Source organism: Eumetopias jubatus, unplaced genomic scaffold, assembly GCF_037043125.1.
Source record: "Eumetopias jubatus isolate StellerSeaLion01/CBP00866 unplaced genomic scaffold, mEumJub1_p1.0 scaffold_5, whole genome shotgun sequence".
Classification (NCBI taxonomy): domain Eukaryota; kingdom Metazoa; phylum Chordata; class Mammalia; order Carnivora; family Otariidae; genus Eumetopias; species Eumetopias jubatus.
In genome coordinates, this window is record NW_028274811.1 from 57254267 (window position 1) to 57278455 (window position 24189).

The 24189-nt window shown below is 42.5% G+C and overlaps 1 protein-coding gene, 1 non-coding gene and 1 pseudogene across 2 annotated transcripts in view; 2 read left to right on the forward strand and 1 right to left on the reverse strand.

Annotated features, from left to right (window-relative positions):
- Positions 1–24189, forward strand: part of SV2C (synaptic vesicle glycoprotein 2C) — a 200361-nt gene that overhangs the window by 153307 nt on the left and 22865 nt on the right. Inside the window, exons 5-12 of the mRNA XM_028114546.2 lie at positions 7696–7829; positions 8271–8360; positions 11473–11583; positions 12031–12119; positions 16272–16430; positions 19566–19699; positions 21293–21496; positions 21970–22129. Of these exons, the coding sequence (XP_027970347.1) occupies positions 7696–7829; positions 8271–8360; positions 11473–11583; positions 12031–12119; positions 16272–16430; positions 19566–19699; positions 21293–21496; positions 21970–22129 (1081 nt within the window). The remainder of the gene's footprint in view (positions 1–7695; positions 7830–8270; positions 8361–11472; positions 11584–12030; positions 12120–16271; positions 16431–19565; positions 19700–21292; positions 21497–21969; positions 22130–24189) is intronic.
- TRNAT-UGU (transfer RNA threonine (anticodon UGU)) lies at positions 3174–3246 on the reverse strand. Its single transcript has one exon. It is a non-coding gene; the product is annotated as a tRNA-Thr (tRNA).
- LOC114217630 (U6 snRNA-associated Sm-like protein LSm3 pseudogene) lies at positions 23520–23826 on the forward strand (annotated as a pseudogene).

Genomic DNA, 24189 nt, shown 5'->3' on the forward strand with positions numbered 1-24189 from the left:
GAAAATACTCTTTTGGACAGATACCTCAGCCCCTTCTGTACTCCCACCACTATTTCTTCATAACCTGTTCCAGCATGTGTGGGACTGTTTGTTGTGTCTGTTAACTAATCTGCCTCTTCTCCTAGACTGAAACTCCTCAAGGGCAAAAAAGAAGTCCTCCTAGCCTCCACATTGTGGAGCATTGTGACTAGCCTATATAGGTACTCCATGAAAATATGAATGAATAAACAAAGTAAAGTAAGGTGATCACTAGGCAGTAGGGAAATACAAATTAAAATCACCATGAGGGGCGCCTGGGTGGCTCAGTCGTTGAGCGGCTGCCTTCGGCTCAGGTCATGATCCCAGGGTCCTGGGATCGAGCCCCGCATCGGGCTCCCTGCTCAGCGGGAAGCCTGCTTCTCCCTCTCCCACTCCCCCTGCTTGTGTTCTCTCTCTCGCTGCGTCTCTCTCTGTCAAATAAATAAAATCTTTAAAAGTAAATAAATAAATAAAATAAAATCACGATGAAATACCATTACACGCCTATTAGAAGGGCCAAAAACAAAAACAAAACCAAAAAACCTAAACTGATAAAACAAGGTAGAAAGGGTGTGAAGCAGCTAAGAGTCTCACACACTAGTGAGGGGAATGTCAAATGATACAGCCGTTGTGGAAGATAGTTTGGCAATTTCTTATAAAACTAAACATAAACTTTTCCTATGACTCAACTAACCTACTCCTTGGGATTGACCCAAGAAAAAAGGAAAACTTTGGGACACAAAAAATCTGATTGAAATGTTGACAGCTGCTTTATTGATAATCACCTAAAACTGGAAACCATCCACTGTCCTTCAACTGGTGAGTAGGTGAACAAACGATCATCTAGCCACACAGGGCAGTTGTACTCAGCAGTGAAAAGGAACAAACTATTGATAGGTCTAACAGTCTGCATGGGTGCATTATTCTAAGTGGATAAAGCCAGATTCAAAAAGCTGTGTACAGTAGGATTCCACTTAGATGATGTTCTGGAAAAAGACAAAACTGTAGGGGCAGAGAACAGACCAGTGGTCATCAGTGGTTAGGAAGGGAGGAAGGGTTGACTGCAAAAGGGCAGCAGGAAGGAATGTTTTGGGCTGATGGAACTGGTCTGCCTCTTGATCACGATGGTGTCCACATGACTGTGCATTTATCAAACTCATAGAGCTGGATACCTACCTGAAAAGGTAATAAATTTTATCGTATATTAATTACTAATTTAATTTGAAAAAATAAATCAAGGCTGTTTTGCTGTTTAGTGTGAATTTAAAAAACGTCAAAAGAAAACTAGGCTTACTAGCCTGCAGTGATTTGTCACATGTTCGTATACTACCATAAACCCACTGTGAGAAAGTGTGTGTGTGTTTTCATTTAGCAAATGTTTAAAGAGAACCTTCCAATGGACCACGACTTGCTATAGGCGCTGAGAATACATTGGTGAGTAACAAAAGCAGAGTTCCTACTCTCCTGATGGGGAGAAGGACTGAGAGTTAACATGTCACCAAATCAATGCAGTTGATAGCTTTGGATAGGAGTAAGTGCTGTGGAAACAGTAAGATAGGCCTTGGTGACAAAGGGTGGGTTTGAGGGTTTGGCCTCTCTGAAGAGACGACCTGGAAGGTGGGAAGGAGGCATCAACATATGCAAATATTCAGGCAGAGCGGTCCCAGCAGGGAAAATACCAAATGCGAAGACCCTAAGGGAACTACACTGGGGATGAGATGGCCTGAAAGACCCTCTCACTTTCAAACCTCAGAGAAAGGACAGCTAAAATAGAACAACTGTCCTTTCAAATGTATGGCTGGGCTTCCAAGGAAATTAGGCACAGCCCCTGAGATGAAATTAAGCTTTGAATGTTCAAAGAACTATGAGCAGGTAGGTAGGGCCTGAGCAAGAGGGCAAGGGCAGCAGCAAGAAGGTGAGCTCAGGTAGGTAGGTAGGGATGTGTTTCTGTTGGCTCCAGAGACCATGGTAAGACATTTGGATTCCGTCCAAATGTCTTGGGAGCCATTGGATGCTTTTAAGCAGCAGAATGAAGTGCTCTTTTTTTTTTAATTTAATTTTATTATGTTATGTTAGTCACCATACAGTACATCACTAGTTTTTGATGTAGTGTTCCATGATTCATTGTTTGCGTATAACACCCAGTGCTCCACGCAGAACGTGCCCTCCTTAATACCCTTCACCGAGCTAACCCACCCCCCACCCCCGTCCCGTCTAAAACCCTCAGTTTGTTTCTCAGAGTCCATTGTCTCTCATGGTTCGTCTCCCCCTTCATTTTTCCCTTCCTTCTCCTAATGTCCTTCATTCTATTCCTTATGTTCCACAAATAAGTGAAACCATATGATAATTGACTTTCTTTGCTTGACTTACTTTCGCTTAGCATCATCTCCTCCAGGCCCATCCATGTTGATGTAAAAGTTGGGTATTCATCCTTCCTGATGACTGAGTGATATCCCCTTGTATATATGGACCACATCTTCTTTATCCATTCGTCGAAGGGCATCTTGGCTCTTTCCACAGTTTGGCTATTGCAGACATTGCAGCTATGAACATTGGGGTGCATATGGTCCTTCTTTTCACTACATCTGTGTCTTTGGGGTAAATACCAGTAGTGCAATTGCTGGGTCATAGGATAGCTCTATTTTTACTTTTTTGAGGAACCTCCACACTGTTTTCCAAAGTGGCTGTACTTTTCCAAAGTGGCTACACCAACTTCTGTTCCCACCAACAGTGTAAGAGGGTTCCCCTTTCTCCACAGCCTCTCCAACATCCGTTGTTTCTTGTCTTGTCAATTTTTGCCATTCCAACTGGTATCTCAGTGTGGTTTTGATTTGAATTTCCCTGATGGCTAGTGATTATGAACATTTCTTCATGTGTCTGTTAGCCATTTGTATGTCTTCTTTTGGGAAGTGTCTGTTCATGTCTTCTGCCCATTTTTTGACTTGATTATTTGTTTTTGGGTGTTGAGTTTGAGAAGTTCTCTATAGATCTTGGATATCAGCCCTCTTACTGTCTTACTGACATTTTAGTTTATTTATTTTTAGTGATCTCTATACCCAGTGTGGGGCTCAAACTCATGACCCCAAGATCAAAAGTCACATGCTGTTCCAACTAAGCCAGCCAGGTGGCCCTAAATTTTGTTTAAGTAGTCTCTACGCCCAATGTGGGGCTTGAACTCATGACCCTGAGATTACAAATCACACGCTCTACTGACTGAGCCAGTTGGGCGCCCCCTCTTACCGATGTTTTAAAAGGGTAAGTCTGGCTGCTGTCGGGAGGGTGGCTTGTGGTACATGGCGGGGGGACAGGGAAAGGAGAGTGAAGCTCCTGCTGTAGGTCAGGGGCACAGTGTTGCTAGCTAGGAGTTTGGTGGTGCCGGGGAGATGGGGAGAAGTTGTAGCTTTGAGGTGTGTTGGAGAGATGGAGCTTGCGGAGAGATTGGACCTTGAGTGCGATGAGGTGGAAAAGAGGACTCGGGGATGAGGTCTTGGTTTTAGTCATGAATATGTGGCTGGCTGGCAGTGTGTCATTTGCTGAAGCAGGAACATTGAAAGAAAAGCAAGAGTTTTCTTTGGTAGCAGAGCAGGAAATCAGAAGTTCCATTTTGGACACAATAACTCTGAGATGCCCAGTAGACATCCCTGTGAAGATGTAAATAGGCAGGTAGAGAAGGGTTTCTGGAGCTCTAGAAACAAAAGAGGCCATGTTTCAGAGACAGTGGCCTACAGATGGTGCTTAAAGTCATGGAAATACACGAGTCGGCCTAGAAAGAACCTGTATCCAGAGAACAGGACTGACAACCAATATTTAGGATATGCCGACTTGGAGAGCTAGTCAGAGAAAGAGTCAACTAAGGAAACTGAAAGAAAGCCAGTGAGGCAGCAAAGAAACTAGCACATGTCATGATGAGGAAGACAAGGGAAAAAGTTCTTCAAGGAAGAGAATGATCAGCCATATGGAATAATTTAGACAGTTGGAGTAAGAAGAGGACAGAAAAGTGCCTATTAGATTTGGCAGGACAGATGACCTTCTCTGGCACAGCTTCTGTGGACTTGGGGGCAGAAGCAGGAGACCGTTGCTCTAGACCATTCTTTTGAGAATGGGGACAGAGGAGTAGCAGTGCAACTGGAGAGGCCTGTGGGGGTCAAGGTAGGGTTTTTTTGTAGATGGTGGAGATGGGTGTGCTGATGGAACGACCCATCAAGTAAGGTGAGAGAGCACCATGAGGAGGCCCAGAGAGGAGGGGTAGGTAATTACAGGAGTTCTGTCCTTGAGAGAGAGAAGGAGGAGAGAGTGGCGAGGACAGATTGACCTTGGATTGGTTACAACAGACCAACTGCCAATGCTCCTGAGGGAAGGCAGAGGGTACAGACAGGCACAGGTGGGTGAGAAGATTCAGGAGTGAGAAGATGAGATGTATGTAGTTCTCCCTGTGTTTGTGTTCTCAAAGAAAACAGGAGGTGGGGGTCAAGTGCATGGAGTAGAGTAGATGGCTAGAGATTTGAAGAGAGACAGAAGAAGGGTACAACTGAGTTTTGGAGGCTGGGGAAATGCTTATTGCAAAAAACGGTGAGGGAAAGGAGTGGACCCCACCCCTTTATATAAAGCAAGAGCACAGTGCATGTGCGCGCGCGTGCGCACACACACACACACACACACACACACACACACACACACTAACCAGGGGGTCAGAGACCTACTTCATGGCTAACGAAGTACAGAAGGATGTGAACCGCAATGATCAGGCTAAACTTAGGCTGCTGGACAGAAGAATCTACACCTGAAAAAACTGCATTTTAAGCTGAGGAGAGGGGTCTCTGGACCAGCTAGCTCTCCTCCAGGATTAGGTTCTATTTGTTGTCCAATTTCCTCCATAGGCTGAAAACTGCTCGAATGGAATCACATTGCACTCAGTCTCTTCCCTCATCAATGTGATGTTTGGGAGCCGTGAGAGTGAAGGGCAGTATTTCTAAGACCAGCTGTCAAAAGAGACTGAAGTCATAGGAGAGGCCATTGGAGAAGTCCAAGCAAAAGCCAGGAGCCTGAAGTTTCATAGAGAAAAGCTAAAGTTCTTCAGTTTAATTGCTGTCAATCATATAAGCAACAGAGCTGTAACTACAGAGAGCTGTGTGGCTTTCTTTTTATTTTGTTCTGTTTTATTTTATTTTATTTTATTTTATTTTATTTTATTTATTTTATTTTATTTTATTTATTTTATTTTATTTTATTTTATTTTATTTATTTTTTTTATTTTATTTTATGTTAGTCACCATACAATACATCATTTGTTTTTGATGTAGTGATCCATGATTCGTTGGCTTTCTTAATGCTGATGTAAGAAATCACCACAGACTGACTGGTTTTAAAGCACATAAGTTTATTATCCTAAAATGCTGGAGGTCGGAAGTCTAAATGAGTTGGCAGGGCTTCTGGGGGCGGGAGGGGAGAAGACAGCCCTCGCCTTTTCCGGCTTCTGCAAGCTGCCTACATTGCTTGGCTTGTGGCCCCAGCTACATCTTCAGAGTCAGCACTGTAGCACCTCCAGATCTCTCTCTGAGCAGACCTCCGACTTCCCTCATCACATCTCCTTCCCTCTCTTTCTCTTATGAAAAGGCTCTTCTGCTCATGTAGGTCAGTCCCCACTCTATGACGTAATCAGTCTACCTCAAGATCCTTAACTGAATCCCCCCTGCAAGGTACTTTTGCCATATATGGTAATGTAGTCACAGGTCTGGGCATGGGGACGAGGACATCTTTGGGCAGGGAGGGAGCCCTGTCCTAGCGCCAGAAGCTTCCAGCTTTATCCACTAGTGTGATGTAGTCCTGTGCTGTAGCTTTGCATTTACTTCACTCAGCCATCTAAAGCTTTTCTTTTTGATCCAGTGTGTAAAATAATAGGATCTAGAGCTTTTAAAAAAGATACTCGTTATAAGAAACTTTCAGATCAAATGTGAAGTGAACAAGGTATGTTTTCTCTATTCCATCAGTTTTTTTCTGTGTTTTGGATATTTGGGACTTCAGAACTTCTGCTACATAAAACACTGAGAGTAGACATCCCCTCCTAAAGTTCATGATGTGGTTAATTTACCAATTCGCATAACCCTCAAGTATTAAATTCCCAGAAAATGTTTATTAATCTAAGATTAATGCACCATGTCATTGATGTTTACATCATTTGTCAACAAATTCTGTGTTTATGGGCAAGTGTGCATGCACATGAGGCTGGGTGTGGTATATGACTCTGCCTCAAATCCTGGTGGAGAAGATGCTGATGTGTAACTTCAGCTTTGTGACCCTGAGGAAGTTGTATCACCCTCAGAATCTCACTTGGCTTCTGTGTAATTAATGAATAAGTACACTGCTCTCCTGGGGATGGGGTATAAATAATACTTGACTTTTAATCACAAAAGCCCTTATAAGTGCCAAGTATTGCCAAAAACTAAAATTTTGCCATATGTAATTCATCTATATCTCTATAAATTTCCACTCTGTTTTCAATTAGATTTGATATCCCTCATGATTTCTCATTTAGAATCATGTTTGAATTTAGCTTTCAACCATTTTATATTCATTCAAATATCGGCTTCCCTTAGTTCTTTTTTTTTCACTGTTATTTAAATTATATTTTATTATTTTATTATATTATTTATAAATATATAAATACATAATTATTATTACCCTTATTTTTTACTTATTATTTCATTTCAGCTTTTGTTTAGCTCTTACACTTAGCTGTATAACTAGGGGACCCTGGCAGTGGGATTCTAATTATTCTCAGCAGTTTTCCTTTTAGTTTTTAAAGAGATTTCTGTTTGTATCCCCTTATGCTTGTTTTTATTAGAGTAAAAATACTATTTAGAAATTTTAGATTGTCTTGATCTATTTTATGACATGTGCATATGGAGAGATACCGCACCTGCCATTTCTTCACAATTGTACTGGTCAGGGTGCTGGCAGGAAACCAAGAACACCCTCACAGGGGATCGCTAAAGAGTCACGTGGAAACAGTGAAAAGAAACCAAGAGGGAATAATAAAGCACCTAGGAGCTAGCAGCAGGAGGGCATCTTGTACCTACCCGTGCCTCAAAGAACACCAGGGTGGAGGGATTGCCAAAAGCTGACAAGAGCCGTGGCTGTAGGAGAAGGTCCCAGGGGATGAGCATACCAACTGCCAAATCTCCCCCCAGCCAGGGGAAGGGAGAAGGAAAACAAGGGAAATAAATATCCTGAATGCTGCTCCCGCCGTGCCAGACCCAGTGGAAGCCAATGGTCAAGGGAGCCAGTTGATGCCTCCATAGCAGTCCATTTCCCGGCACACGGCGGGGGCGGGGGGGAGGCAGTGACCCGGAGGAGCAAACAGAACATGCCCCAGCACAGAGGTCTATTGGAAAAATATTCCAAATTACTTTATCATGGGATAGTACAGAAACACACATGTACCCCCATACTTAAGACTTGACCCTTTGGTTTCTTTCTCTCACCACTGCTATTGGCGGTTGTAAAGTTGAGCTGGTCACCATGGCTAATGCCCAGATCGGCTCGTTTTTCTGTGAGTGTTAAGACTTAACAATACATTCACAGGGCAGATACCCACAGTGATTGGGGGGAGGGTCCTCGCTTTCCCAGCAGGCCATCTGAGAGGCGCTGTCCTTCACTCTTCCATTCTTTCCTTTCTAGGATGGAGCTTCAGCATGGGGTCAGCTTACCAGTTTCACAGTTGGCGTGTGTTCGTGATAGTCTGCGCGCTCCCCTGTGTCTCCTCGGTGGTGGCCCTCACATTCATGCCTGAAAGCCCACGGTTCTTGCTGGAGGTAACATGCCTTACTGTGAATGTCTAAGGGAGCCACACACATTGGAAAAAGTTCCTTGTTTGCCTCTCTAGGAGGTACGTTTTCCCTTGCTACCATGGAACCATGGAGGGGCTGGTTTCGTGGAGATGTGCTTTAAAAGACCCGTGTGTGAAAAAGCTGCCTCGTGGCCTGAAAGCACTAATGTTCCTCCTCAAGCAAGTAACTTTTCAGTCAGTGAAGAGACTTTGTCTTTTTTATACATGAGCTTTTAGCAGCTAAAGATGCTATTTCTAGTTCTAGGCACATCCATTGAACTGCTCTTGTACTTGAGGCTATCCAGTGGGGTATCCCATTTGTGCAATTACACCCAATTTGCTCCGACAACACAAGATGGTTATTGGAAAATCAGGGACTATAAGGGTTTTACCTTTTAGCCCTTCAGTGTCTGTTCGCATTTCTTAGGTTGGAAAACATGATGAAGCGTGGATGATCCTGAAGCTAATTCATGACACAAACATGAGAGCACGGGGTCAGCCTGAGAAAGTCTTCTCGGTGAGTACCTGCTTCTCAGCAAATCTTCTATGCCGGGAGCCAGGAAACCTTTTCTGAAAAGGCCAGATTGTAAATTTTTCTCTCTACACCAGTTACACTCATCTTTTGGTTCCTCATATTTCCACTTCACTTAGACATGTTTGCGCTCACTGGCTCTGTGTGTACCGTTCAGTCTGCATGGAATGTTCTTACATCTTCTGGTTACCAAGTCTATTCTCAATGGGGAAAGCCAGTCTAAATTAATGAAAATTGGATGGATGGAATTTTTTGGAAGGAACAATGGTTTAAATATTTTTACATAGGCAGTCATACATTTAGACTAATAATGTTTTGTCTGAAATAGGTGTAGGCAGATACACAGTAAGACATAGGGAGACATAAATAAGATCTTCAGTATCTTATAAATAACACACAACTACAGGTGTTAAAACATATGAAATAGTTCCTCATTAAACAGTCTGTTGACATCTTATTTATTTCATTTTTACCTAGGAAACAAATTTTTCAAATTGTAAATATAGACTTAAGTTTGGCCTTCATCTAAATTACCACACATTCTTCCTTAGCACAATTTTTTATGCAATGTAATGGAGAAATGAAAGTCAGTAATGGATGTTCTCCATTGAGGACCTGAAAGTCTTTGAATAGGCCCTTCTTTTAAGCAGATGCACAACAGAGGAAGGATTTTTTTTAAATGAAAGGATCAGAAGGTTAGAGGAATCTTGAGGCATCATCTAGATACTCAATGTCACTTAACCCTTCTTAGCCACATGAGGGAAAAACCCTTTACCAGGGGGATCTTCTGCGAAGGAGAGCCTCTCCAGGGCCTCACTGTGCTACTTACCTGCTTTTTCCTCCAGAAGGTTTGAGGTACCAAATTCACACATGGTCATCCATGTCGTTACTAGATTAGGTGAGAACTGGGGGGAAGACTCCAAAAGAATGGATAAAACTCAGAGTCATTTATTATGTGACTTTCAAAGTCATTACATGAGTCCACCATGACAAATTTGTCTTTTTTCCTTATTATGCCTACAATATAGTGAATCTGCATGCATTCCTCCAAAGGCTTCTTTTAAAGCTCTTCTTCTTATGCCCCTACCTTAAATATTGTTTTCCAGGACTCTAGTTTTAGCTAATTTCTCTTTTAATCCTATATGCTTTCCTTAGCTGATTCTAGCTCTCTATCTCCTAATGGACAGCTCTCCTGAGCTCCAGACATACATGTTGAAGGCCTTTATGGACGTCCTTTTATGTCCTTTCAAATCTGAATTTCTGAGTCTGAACTTAGCACCTTAAGAGTCTTCAAGCTTCTTCTTTTTACTAAATTCTACCAGAAGATACCACCAGTACCACAAACCGGAAAACCTTGGAACTACCCTATTTCTTTCTTCCCCTTTATCCCCACAATATTCGAGGAATCACTGTGTCCTATTATTTCCCATCCTAAATATCACTCCTCATTGTTCCGTACTTTTGACCCTACTGCCAACTGATTTCTTTCAGCCCTCTTTACTCACTGCCCTCTGCCCTTGGACTATTCTTTAGGAATCTAAAACTCTTTGTAGTTGGCTAATACCTTGTTTTCTCTCACAACTCAGGATGTTTGCACATGGTATCTCACGCTTGGAATGGCCTCCAAGTGGTTTACATACATGGCAAATGACATACTTCTCCATAAGTCCCAGCTTAGGTTCAGTCCATGAAGGCTTCTCTCATTCCCGAGTCAACTTGGGTGTTCTATAAAATACATCTCTCCCATCCAATATAGATCTACATTACAGGTTTTTTTCTTTGTATGGTAATTGCTGGGAGGATGTCAGTAATGGGTATTTTATGTTTGCATCTCTGTAGTCTTAGTGCTGGACCCGGTTGGTACCCAGTGGGTGCCCGTGAGTGAATGAACAAACAAACACTGATGAGTAGAGAAGAAGCAGCCTCCCAAAAATAATATGTTGAGTGATAAGAACACCTCTGTGATTTAAAAAAAAAAAAAATCTATAGAGTATCACAGAATAATGCCTCCATGGATTATTTTGAGCTGACTCTATTTGGAATCCCACATTTAACTCAGACATTATTTTCATTAAATACAGACCTCTTTGTTGACAGAGCCAGGAAGAGTCTACTGCTTACCTTGTATAATTTGGAAGATGCTGAGGGTCCCCAAATGACCACTGTCAAAAGATAGCCTGGGTACCTGGATTCTCACAAAAGAAGTGCTGCTTTGGATGTGGGCAGAATCTCCAGAAAAAGAGTGTTCAAAAGTTCAAAAGTGTTCAAAAGTGATCCCTGGCAGGGGTCACATTTGTGCAATTGCTGTGTTCTCTCTCGAAAGTTACATAAATATTGACTAACAGTGTAAGATGGGACAGGTCCACAAAAGGAACCCTTCTTTTTTTTTTTTATTTTTGTTTTTTCTGTTTTCAGGCTTCGTTCTCTGTGTTGAAAGCATTGCCTCTCCCGTGTCTAGGTTCTTTTCCTGAGCAGAAGAGGCTAACTTCAGTCCTAGATGCAGCTTTTCACAGTGGTCTCCCATCATTTATCCCCTCTGTCACAGAAGAAACTGTTAGAACTCATTCTCTCGACTCTGCACCAGGCTCGCCTGTGGCTATTTGCTGACCAGCCGCTGTGGTGTTAGGCTACAGGAAAGGGAAAGACGGGGCATAAAATATAAAGATAACTTTTAGGAATACAAGTTGGATGGGGAAGCTTTAAGAACTGTGTTGAGGGGCCAAATGTATCAAATCAGTAGGCTCCAATGTAAAGTATGTACAATCGCTTCAGTCCAAGCAAAATAATTCTTATTCTAGAAGCTAATCTCTCTGAATGTTTTATCTGCGAAATGTGTGCCTTTATGGTTTCCAAAGAAGGACATTTGGGGCTCATATTACTCCATCCTTCCCTGTTCTTCTGCCTTGTTCCGTGGTATTCCCTCCTATTCATTCTTTATGCAGTTCTTTTAGGTGGTGTTGGGATGTGTATACCTTACGCCCATGGTCTCATGTAGGAATGGAATGATTATCAGATACCTGCTTACTTTTGTGGGAGTCGGGATTTGCTCCTCTCAAGACAAAAAACTCAGCCCTTGGCACTGTGTTGTTCTCTACAGGTCCACAGAATCAAAACCCCCAAACAAATAGATGAGCTGATTGAAATTGAGAGTGACACAGGCACGTGGTACAGAAGGTGTTTTGTCCGGATCCGCACGGAACTCTATGGAGTAAGTAACAGACCCGCCCCGAGTGCCGGCCAACATGTTACCTTTGAAGTTGGTCAGAAGCAGGGTTGATCGTGGCCGCCCTGAGTGGGACTGTTCCCCCTACTGTCCAGGACACCTCATTTGCCTACACGGGGACCAGGTGAAAGGACCCCCCCTTGGATCAGTGGGCTAGCCAAGTCCATATTTGGGAAGGGAAGGTGCTAGGCAAGGAGTCTTGGCAGGGCTGGGACACACTGAAGTTTTAAGTTACTTTGTCCCTTGGCTTCCAGGCAGCTAAAAAAGGGAAGCTTGCAAGATTTGGTTTGCTAGAGCCTTCAGCCTTGACATTTGAAGTTCCAATGAGTCTGGCTAAAAGAAAAGTCAGTGTTTTTATAACTGGTGAAGGGGATTGGGGAGTGGGTTCACTGCATAACCACACAAGAAAACTAACTCTTGAACATTTCACAGATTTGGTTGACTTTCATGAGATGTTTCAACTACCCCGTCAGGGAAAATACAATAAAGCTTACAATTGTTTGGTTCACCCTGTCCTTTGGGTAAGTAATATTTCAGTTCTTGGTGAATGAAATCTTTACATTTCCACATAGTAACTCTCAGTCACGCGGCTCTCCTTTCTTACACTGTTTAATGCTGTTAATATATTAGGAAGGATTTTTTTTTTTTCAGTTTAGATTTGCTGACCATGACAGTTTTTATAAATGACTTACCTTGGGGCGCCTGGGTGGCTCAGTCATTAAGCGTCTGCCTTGGGCTCAGGTCATGGTCCCGGGGCCCTGGGATCGAGCCCCGCGTCGGGCTCCTTGCTTAGCAGGGAGTCTGCTTCTCCCTCTCCCACTCCCCCTGCTTGTGTTCCCTCTCTCGCTGTGTCTCTCTGTCAAATAAATAAATAAAAATCTTGAAAATAAATAAATAAATAAATGACTTACCTCATCTTATCACAAGGCTGGGTGACAAAACCAAAAGTCCTTGGAAAGTCTGATGAGACTGTGGGTGATGTGCTCCCCATAGCTTCTCCACCCTCTTCTCCTTGTTTGCTTGGCACCAGCCACACTGGCCTCCTTGCTTTTCCTTGAACAGGCCAGAACGTTCCAATCTCAGGGAACTGCCTTGGCACTGCTCCCCGGACATTGCCCAGCTCATTTCCTCACCTCTTTTGAGACTTGGCTCAGATGTCACCTTCTCAGGGTCACCTTCCTTAAGCACTTACTTCATTGCAGCCCCTCAGCACTCCCTACCCCCTTCTCAGCCTTATTATTCCCCCAAAGCACCTTCCATCTTCTAATATACAAAAAATTTCTTTATTCTCTAGAGAATAAAGCTCTGTCTCCCCCTCTGTGGAAGCTCTGTGAGAACGGGGATTTTAAACTGTCTTGTTCACTCCTCTATGCCCCTGGCACATAGTAAGTGCTCAATAAGTAGTTACTGAACGACTAGAACCACCATATGTGGGTTCTAAGAAAAGAGGAGATAGGAAGAAAATATCAGAATTTTATTTGCTAATGGCTTTAGAATATTTGTGTCCAACTCTATTTTGTGTAATTTACTGTTTAAAAGAGGCAGTTAGATAATACCCTATACTTACAGGTCAGTTGGCTCTTAATGCCCTAGGAGAGCCCAACATCTGTGCCGCAGGTTCTATCTGTAAACATCCCTAAGTTAAAACAGGTGAGTGATCAAAGATGGTTGGTCTTTCATAGTGCCGTGAGGGGTGGTAAATGGAGAGACAAGGAAAGTGTGGATCAGAAGACCTAATACCTCGGGGCGCCTGGGTGGCTCAGTCGTTAAGCGTCTGCCTTCGGCTCAGGTCATGATCCCAGGGTCCTGGGATCGAGTCCCACATCGGGCTCCCTGCTCAGCGGCAAGCCTGCTTCTCCCTCTCCCACTCCCCCTGCTTGTGTTCCTGCTCTCACTGTCTCTCTCTGTCAAATAAATAAAATCTTAAAAAAAAAAAAAAGACCTAATACCTCATTCTGCTCTGTGACTTGGAGACACTACCAAGTTTTATTTCCTTATTTCCAAGTTAAGAGGGTAGATTCAGAATATGTAAAGTAACTCCCACTCAAGTTCTAGAAGACACATTAATCAATGAAGGCAGAGAAGGCTAAAAAGTGCCTACTATGTTCTAAACACTCAACTAGGTACAAAGATAAGTAGTCAAAAGTTCTATTCTTGATGTGGAGATTTACATGGTTTGCTAATATTTTGTTATTTATTGCTGACCACATTTTAAGCTTGATGGTTTCCTTGTAATATCCCTGAAATGTTAAAGAGTGGCTAGCATTTGGTAGATTTTCAGTAAATGTTCGCTGAATAAATGACAAATTAGCTGAAACTCCTCCACATCATTGATGATATACATTCCAGGCTAGTGTGCTGCCCTCATTGTTGCCACTTTCAAAGATTTTTGTCCTCAGTATATGAGTAGAGAGCAGTGTGATCGATGTTCCGTCCCTGAGTCATTGCTGCTTTAGTGGCCACCACTCACACCGCCACAGTGATTTGGTCATGGTCTATGAAAAGAAGGGGTTGGAGATCTATGGAATCCCAAGGCAGAGATGTTTCAGAAATCTTGATGACAGTGATGAGGATAAACACTGACGTCTTTTGAACACTCACTATGTGCTAGGCACTTTGCATCCCATTTAACCAGAGTAAGGAAGGTGGGTACTGTCATTGCGCTGATATTAGACATGGGGCACCTCAGGCTGAGAAGAGTGTGCATCCAAAGAATCACCTGGAGGACTCCATCTCCAGAGTTTCTGATGCAGCCGTTCCGGATAGCACCCGAGAGTTTGCATTTGTAACGAGTTTTCAGGCGATGCTAATGCCGCTCATCCAGAGATCCTACTTCGGGAACCACCAACTTAGAGCAGCGCTCTCTAATAGAAATAAAATGCAAGCCACATATGTCATTTTAAATCTCCAAGCAGCCCCATGAAAGAAAATAAAAAGAAACAGATGAAATTAATTTTAATAATGTACCTTATTTATTAGCTCATTATGTCCAAAGTAGTGTAATTTCAACATATAATCAATATAAAAATGATTAATGACTTAATTTTACATTCTTTTTTTCATTAAGTCTCCAAATTTGATATTTTACACTTACAGCAGATCTCATTTGGATTAGCCACATTTCTTGTATTTTTTTAGTTTTTATTCAAATTCCATTTAGTGAACACACAGTATAATATTAGTTTTAGTTGTACAACATAGTGATTCAACTCTTCCATACAATACCTGGTGCTCATCACAGCAAACACACTCCTTAATCCCCATCACCTGTTTCATCCATTCTCCCGCCCCGCCCCCCACCTCCCATCTGGTAACCATCAGTTCTCTATAATTAAGAGTCTCTTTCTTGGTTTTCCTCTTTTTTTTTTTTCCCTTTGCTCATTTATTTTGTTTCTTAAATTCCACATATAAGTGAACTTATATGGTATTTCTCTTTCTCTGACTGGCTTATTTCACTTAGGATAATACTCTCTAGTTCTGTCCACATTGTTGCAAATGACAAGATGTGATTCATTTTTACAGCCAAGTAATATTCCATTTATATGTACATATATGTAAACACACACACACACACACACACACACACCCCACATCTTCTTTATCCCTTCATTGATCAATGGGCATTTGGGCTGTTTCCATAATTTGGCTATTGTAGATAATGCCGCTATAAACATCAGGGTGCATGTATCCCTTTAAATTTGTATTTTTGTATTCTCTGGGTAAACACCCAATTGCTGGATCATAGGTATTTTTCCAAAGACCTATGAATGGCCCACAGACACATGAAATGTACCATCACTGATCATGAGGGACATACAAATCAAAACTATAATGAGATATCACCTTACACCTGTCAGAATGGCTAAAAGCAGCATACAAGACAACAGGTGTTGGGGGGGATGCACAGAAAGGGGAACACTCTTGCACTGTTGGTGGGGATGCAAGCTGGTGCAGCCGCTCTGGAAAACAGTATGGAGGGTCCTCAGAAAGTTAGAAATAGAGCTACCCTACGACCCACCAAGTGCTCAGTAGCCCCCTGTAGCTAGAGACTGCTGTACTGAAGAGCACAGCGGAATGGCTGAGCTGCCCCCTGCTAGAGTCCTACGTAAGAGGGTACGGCAGAACGTGGGAATAACCTGGATTTTCAGGTAATAACCCAAATGACCCTTTTCCCAGCCTTGAACCATTTGAGAAATGGGTCTCTGCCCTTGGGCTAACAGTATCACAGTAATGTAGGCACCAAGAAATAGTCCTCATTAGTAAAAAGGTCATTTAACAGTACTCAGAGTTTTGCGAGCCCAAGAGTTTGTACCACCAGACTAGGAGATGGGGTTCCTCAGTGAGGCCTGGGGTGATGAGACGAACATCAGGGTCAGGGAGCCCTGTGCTGGTGTAGGTTGCAGGTCCCTGCCCAAAGGCAGAGTGCAGCACCCCTATCCCTGGGGCTTCCCAGGCAGTCTCTGCAGCGTGATTTTTGCAGACTGACGCATGGCGGGGAGGGGACAGTACAGATGACTGCTTGAGGATTCCTTGTGTTGCAGGGAGCCGATCAGAATCACAAGTGCTTCTCCAGGAACCCCTGCCTCTCTGAAAATGTTGCAGGGTGGAGGGGGGGGTCACTACCACGGGGTGTGCCAGCACCCGTACATACTCCCTTGTCTTTGTCTTTGCAGGTACTATGGATTATCCGTGTGGTTCCCTGATGTCATTAAACATCTGCAATCGAACATGTTGCCCATTGAAAAGATCGAGAGAGAGAAATTTTCAAATTTCAGTGTTAACTTTACAATGGCAAATCAGTTGCACACGGGAGCGGAATACGACAACGGCAGGTCCAGAAACTTTGAAATAACTTAATTTGCTATCTGTTCTGAAAAATGTCTTTCTTCTGAGACTTCGCTGCATGGAAGCATGCACTCTTGCTTGTTTTTTGGTTTTTTGTTATTTTAGTTTGTACGCTAGTCATTTTCAAACTGAATTTGTACACGTCCAAATGAGCTTTTTAAAAAAAAAAAGGTGTATGTGTATCAGTCCTTGGCTTAAAACTGCTGCTGAAACCGCCGTTTCACGTTTGTGAAGTAGCGGAATTAACTGGTATGAAGAGAAAATTTAGAGACGCTGGAAAGCCACAGAAATAAGTCATGGAAGAGAAGAGTGAGGAGTACGAGGAAGTAAGATGGGTGATGGTGTTACTTAATTCAGAGAAGAAACCCGAAGTGTAACTTGATGCCTGTCTCCCACCCCTGAAAAGGGGGACCACTTTTCAGAAGCCCTTCCTTCTCCGGGAGGCTGAATCAAGAAGTGGCGCTACATCGTATCAGGAAGACTTTCCCTTAGAGCAGAGGAATGATTCCTCAAAGTTCAGGGCTTTGAAAATACGGAATAAGTTAGCAAAGGACGTTTTTGAAGATGGAATCTGGAATGCATCTTGATAAGGGGAGAGAACTGGCTCAGGAAGGTGGTTCCAGTGCATTCTTTCAGGGAGGGAAAGGGATAGACAGGGCCATTTGTTTCTATCCGTTAGTTGTTGTCTGAGCAAATAATGGCTGATGTGAGCTCCTGGTGGTTTACATTATTCTTAGGAAATTGTGCCAAAGGCAGAAATGGTAAAAGTAAAAAATTTTTTAAAAACTGAACAAAGTTCTGCAGGGCAAAACCACTGCGGAAGGATGAAAAAGAATTCTATAGGATGCTTATGGTTTCTATAACGAAAGGGAGAATTATGAAGTAGGAGAGAATTGTTTAAATTGGCAGTTCCATGAGGGGCCTAATCTTTATGCAAGGCGTGTAGGATCACCTTCACTCTCCCACATAAAATACCAACCAGAGTCTGTGCTTGTTTTTCCACGGAAACCTTAGAGTGCCGTGCTCGGTAATGGCAGGGTAAAATTTTACTTCATTTATTTTTAAAAGTATTGTTACTCCATTAGAAATATGTCTGATATGTTTGTGTCTCTGACATATTTTAAATGATGCCTGTTAAAGTTCTAAGCCGATTCTTCAGCCACCACCAGGAAATTTTTTTACATTAGCAATATAAGGATTAGCGATTTTAATAGTACTAAAATCCCTGTAAAACATATATATTTATTTTAGAAGGTGATAGAATTTTTATTGATTTTTTGTTTGTCCTTGAGGGAAATGGGAAATGCCACTAACTCTTTTTTTTTTTTTTTACAAAGAGCTTTCTTTCCTATTCAGTATCATAAAATGGCACCACTTTTCAATGCTGTGGTACTGATCTGGAATAGCCTCCAGGGTAGACTATCATGAAGCAAAGCAAAAGGTGTAGAATAGTGTGTCTCACTTGCTAGCACTCCATAAATAGAATGCTCCTCAAGAGCACACGAGAAACTGGCCACACTGGCCATCTCTGGGCAAAAGAACTGGGAGAGTTGAGGATGGCTGGGAAAAGACTTACTTCATCCTTTTTCAATGTTTTCAATTTTGTACCCTGTGTACTCTATGTACATATTATCTATTCATAAAAAACCTAAAATAGTTTTCCCTTTCGAAATTCATCTATTTCAGAAAATTGCTAATATTCTTAAAATGTGCCGTTATTGGGGCACCTGGGTGGCTCAGTAGGTTAAGCGTCCGACTCTTGATTTTGGCTCAGGTCATGATCTCAGGGTCGTGAGATCAAGTCCCACATCATGCTCTGCACTCAGCGTGGAGCTAGTTTAGGATTCTTTCTCCCTCTCCTTCTGCCCCTTCCCTGCTCACTCTCTCTCTCTCTCTCAAAAAAAAAAAAAAGTTCCATTAATTATTCTTCTTTAGTGGATAAATTTATGGTTTAGATGGTTTTACTCTAGACCCGTGGAGTAAAGGTTGAAATAAGATTATTTTTTAAGATGGTGGTGTGTTAGGCCGCAGTGCACTTTAAGCTGACAAAAACAATCAGGCATTAAGGTGAGAACAATTTTGAAAGTACTAAAGAGCGTATAGCTTTTAAGTCGGTCAGCTTGCTTACCTGGGAGGCTCAGACCCTTTCTGCCCCGAGCGGTATTTGGTATAATAACTTATTCTCCAGTTGAACAAGCATTTTCATCTCAGTGACTAGCTAAGTATACATTCATGGTTTCTTAATAACTTACCTAGACACAATGTGACTTTTGATCCCTGTCTTCTGGGAGTCCTTATCAACACGGACAGATCGGAGTCGTAGACTCTTTTAAGATGTTAGGATCATCACGACTATTATCATCTTCACCATCTAGAATCACTCCCCCCCCAGCCCCTTGCAGCACCCAAAAAGGTATCTGAGCAGGTTTCATCATTCTACACTTTTCCAAAAGAGCAAAGCTCTCTCATCGCTCTGCCTGGTTCAAGCAATACCTGTTGGCTTTGAGAAGAAAAATATTCATGGAAATGAGAGTGACCTGTGAGTTTCTTTCTTTCTATGAGCCCTGAGTTCATCATTCCTCACATAAATGAAGCAGAATTCTCGTGTTGTCTCTTCAGAATAACCAGAAAGCCCTATAGGAGAATGAAGAAGACTTGAATTTTTAGCTTAGGAAACAGACTTCCATTAAAAGTGAGCATGGGAGCACATTCTAAAGTTCGAGCCATTAACCTCAAATAGAGAATTTTCAAATAAAGGCACATGATCAAGAGCAAGAGGATAGGATTAAAAACAAGGAATCGGTAGCCACAGTTAATCTCCAAACTCTCCACCTTCAATAGCATACTCCACAAAATCTTTTACCAACATTGCAAAGCTAAATGAAGTTATCTTGAATGCCAGCTCTTCTGCTGGAAAATAATATCGGTGAGCCAGGAGATAGCCAAAGGACAGGCTGCATGAGGAAGAGGGGAAGCTGCGAGCCCAGAAGATCCAGAGACTAATGTCTCTATGGAGAGTCCGTAGGTAGTGGGGCATCAGATCTCTAAACCTGTTTGACTTCACTTTGAACCCTGATGGACACAGTCATTGATAAGAATTTTTCTGTGTGTTTTCTGGGCAGGTTTCTAGGGATGAAGTTCAAATCTGTAACTTTCAAAGATTCACTTTTTAAGGCCTGCATCTTTGAGGATGTGACTTCAGTCAACACCTACTTCAAGAACTGCACATTTATTGACACTGTTTTTGACAACACGGGTAGGTGTGCTACTTAGCCGTGCCTGGGGCCTCTTCAGATGGCCCCGTTCTTGGCAGAAACGTGACACCCCTGTGACATGTGTGGGCAGCAGCTTATGCAGAAAGTAGAAATTAAAGTGTAAAGGAACGGATTTCCTTAATCGGACCGGATCATAGTTAAGCTTTTATTGTTTGTCTCTGTCGGATTTAATGCAAATGGGACTTGCTGAAGTTCCAAGTTAAAATAAAAAAAATCCTGAGGCGCCTGGGTGGCTCAGTCGGTTGAGCGTCTGGCTCTTGATGTCAGCTTAGATCATGATCCCAGGGTCATGAGATTGAGCCCAGTGTCAGACTCCACACTGAGCATGGGACCTGCTTAAGATTCTCTCTCTCTCTCTCCCCCTCTGCCCCACCCCCACCCACCCTACTCGTGTGTGCACAATTTCTCTCTCTCTTAAAAAAAAAATCCTTTAATTTTTTAAAGAGATTTTATTTATTTCTTAAACCCACAGGTGGGTGGAGGGGCAAGGGGAGAAGCAGACTCCCCACTGAGCAGGGAGCCTGACACGGGGCTCAATCTCAGGACCCTGGGATCATGACCTGAGCCAAAGGCAGATGCTTAACCGACTGAGCCACCCAGGCGCCCCTCCTTTGAGTAATGTTTGAAGAAAAGAATTACCCTGTAGTTTATTTGTTTGTTTGTTTGTTTGTTTGTTTATAATCCCGGCTTCAAAATTTGATGTCCACTTAAGTGATCATGCCTGAGCCGCAGCGAACAGAGATGGACAACGCATGGCTGTTTAATCAGATAGTTTTTTAGTGCAATCCTGGTAATGGAGTTTGGAAAACTCCCCGGGGGAAAAGAGGGGCAGGGGGGAAACTGATTGAGCACCTACCATATGCTGGTTCCTACTCTCCGTCATTAGACATTATCTCATTTGGTGAGATAATAGTGGAGACTTGGAAAAACTAAGTAATTTGGCCACATTCTTAGACCTGGTAACAGCTAACAGTTTTATCTGACGGCAGAGCCCTTGCTTTCCCACCCCTGCACTCTGGTGTGTCTGTCCTGAGTCCGAAATAACAGGCCAGCACTGGCAGGAGTATAGCGCTACCTTGTTGCCAGCTAGTGACTGTCCAATAAGGGCAACTCTTACTCCTTTGGGCCTTCCTCCACTTTGACCTCAACTTCTACATTCAGCCTCAATGGGCCCAAGGAAAGTCCTGTTCCTCCTCTTTGCCTCCGAGTCCCTTAAAGGCTGATTCATCCACATCTTGAAACAAATTGTTTTTGTAATTGTGGTATGAAAGCTATTAGTACTGTAATGATAGTACTTATGTAACGTGATAATTAGAACAAAGTAACATTATAAAGAAGTAAGCAAGTAATGTAATTAGCGATGGCCAACCATAAAAAAATCAGAGAATAACTGGACTCTAACGTATTCTTTTATTCAACTTGTAATGTGAGGTTCTAGACTAGCCCCTGTGCTTTGGCCAGGACCTGAAGCCCTCAAGTTTACAATACCATGTTTCTTTTCTGAATTCTTGACTGGCTTTCTTAGATTGGTGCGCAACTATAGAGAGCTTGATGACCTGTCTTTGTGTCCACAGATTTTGAGCCATATAAATTCACTGATAGCGAATTTCAAAACTGCTCATTTTTTCACAACAAGACGGGATGCCAGATTACCTTTGATGATGACTATAGTGCCTACTGGATTTATTTTGTCAACTTCCTGGGGACATTGGCCGTGTTGCCAGGGAACATCGTGTCTGCTCTCCTGATGGACAGAATTGGGCGCTTAACGATGCTAGGTATGTGCTTGGTTTCATATAAAATAAAAGAGCTGCCCTTGTCATCTCCAGGGAACCTGGTCCCCACTATATTCCCTGCCCCCTTAGGGATATGTATCCCATAGAGATGAGGAGAAATTCCTTAAGACCTTTCATGAGGACTAAATTTCAGTGAAAATTATGTCTAATTACATTTCATTTGAGGTGCTTCCATGAGTTAACAGACTGAAGAACTAATTATGTGTGACTAATGTATATTTTTCCACTTAAGTAGCTGAGTAATTGACGATGTGCATTTCCTGCTTGCTGTGTTCAGAAGGCAGTTGGGGAGGCAAACCTTTATACAGGTGAGGCTACCTGTTCCTGAGCCTTTGGAGTCCAGGCCACGTCCTCCCCTTGGGATTCAGTTTTGCTGAGAGATGTCGAAGACCCAAGGATCATTCTCTCCTAAGATGGCGGGAAACATGGCAGCCTTTTGTTGGCTTCGTTGGCAGGTGGCTCGATGGTACTTTCGGGGATCAGCTGTTTCTTCCTCTGGTTGGGCAGCAGTGAGTCCATGATGGTAGGCGTGCTGTGTCTGTATAATGGATTGACCATCTCGGCCTGGAACTCTCTGGATGTGGTCACTGTGGAACTGTACCCCACAGACTGCAGGTATGTTGAAATGGGCCTCTAGGAAGAGGCACTCTGGGCTTCTTGGGACCACAGAGAAGTCACAGAAAAATAAGCCAAACTGTCATTTCCCAAGGGAAGTGAAAATCCAAAAAAATACCTGGTTTCTGAGGCTGTAGTTTTCACTCATACCTTTTAAAAAGAAACTATCAGGGAATATAGTTGCTAGCAGGAATAAGTGATCGGGCAGTGAAACTAGTGAAGGGATTTAATTGTGTCCATGACTTAGTTTGTTGGCTGACAATATGAGCGACCTATAATGCAGTTGTGAGGGGTAGGATTTAATAGCCTCTCTTGGACCACATTTTCAGCTGCTAATCAGTCCTGAGAGGACTCTTAACCTTCCTTTGCAAGTGTCTGCATGAGCTTTGTATTAAGCAACCACAGAGAAGTCTCTAGACCATATCTCTTGACCTTCCTGGTCTGTTGGAGGAAAGCCCAAGGTATTTCCAGTTACAACAACAACAACAACAAAGATTCCTAGTTGAAGAAAGTTAGGCATCAGTCCCAACATGAAGGTAAAAAAGCATCTTATATCAGAGAAAGGACTAAAAGATAGACTTTTGGGGTCGAGCTGTAGCAGCTGAATAATTAAAAGAATAGAAGCCCTGTTTTCCCATTTGACATGAGCAAAGACAAATGGCCTTTTCCTTCTTTTATTTCGTGTATACTTTGTCACCATGGGAGCCCTCTCTGCTGAGGGATGGGGTCAGTATCTTCTGAACTTTGAAATGGAGGAGGGATTTTCCTAGGATTATGCAGAGACATTTGGGGTAAGAATTTTCAACAACATCTGTTACTGACCATATAGGAACATTATAGGAGCTATATACCCATCTCCTGCAGAACATCTCAAACTCTTGTGGATGTGTCCTTATCCAAGTTCTACTAGACCCTCAGTAACCTCCTACTGAATGTTTAGGCTCTGAAAGGAACCATATACTCCACATTCAGCATCTCCTTCAGTCATTCAACAAACATTAATTCTCTGCTGTGAACGAGCTCCTGGGGTGGATGCCATGGGCCTTGGGATGAGGGTGCTGCCAAAAAAAAAAAAAAAAGAATGAAAGAAAGAAAGAAAAGATTAAGACTCTGCAGTATCCACTGAGCATTCTTTTATCAACCTCTCTTCCTGCAAACTGGGCCCAGATGTGGATTAAACTGTACATTTAAAATAAATCCCTTATTGTTAAAGCCACACTATGGCATAGCCGGATGCCTTTATGTTACACGTGTCAGAGTTTGCTACTCTTTAGCTGGATCAGCTGCTTATCCCTCTACCGTACGGGATGGAAGGATGAATATTCTTCTATGGCAAAATCTGGCTTAAAAAAACAAAAAGCAAGAGGGGAAAGGGTGCAGAGTTTGAAACATGGCGGACGACATGGACCAGCAACAAACTACCAACACTGTAGAAGAGCCCCTGGATCTCATCAGGCTCAGCCCAGATGAGCGAATTTATGTGAAAACGAGACATGACAGAGAGCTTCGAGGCAGATTACATGCTTATGATCAGCATTTAAATGATATTGGGAGATGTGGAAGAAACTGTGACTACTATAGAAATTGTTGAGGAAACGTACCAAGAGATATATAAATCAACAAAACGGAATATTCCAATGCTTTTTGTCCAGGGAGATGGTGTTGTACTAGTTGTCCCTCCTTTGAGAGTTGGCTGAAACAAAGAATTTATCCTGTATGGAATATAGGAGCTTTTGTATGATTGCCTCTTTAAATGTAGAAGACACTCAAAAGAGAAACCTGTGTAAATTTTGATATTAACAAATGACCAAGGATTCTTCCACTCCTGAAACGAGTTGATTTGTGGATAATTAAAAAATTCTCAGGCTAAAGGGCATTTTAATTTTTTTCCAACCCTTTCAATAGATGTGATCACCAAGATGCAAAAAAAACAAACCAAAAAACAAGAAACAATGAATTGGGCAGGTTCCTCCGATGAGAAACATGGACCTGCTGTAATTCAACAGAATTTGTTGGTAAAAACAGAAATTGCTGTTTGTGTTTGCTCGGGTCCTCTGAGA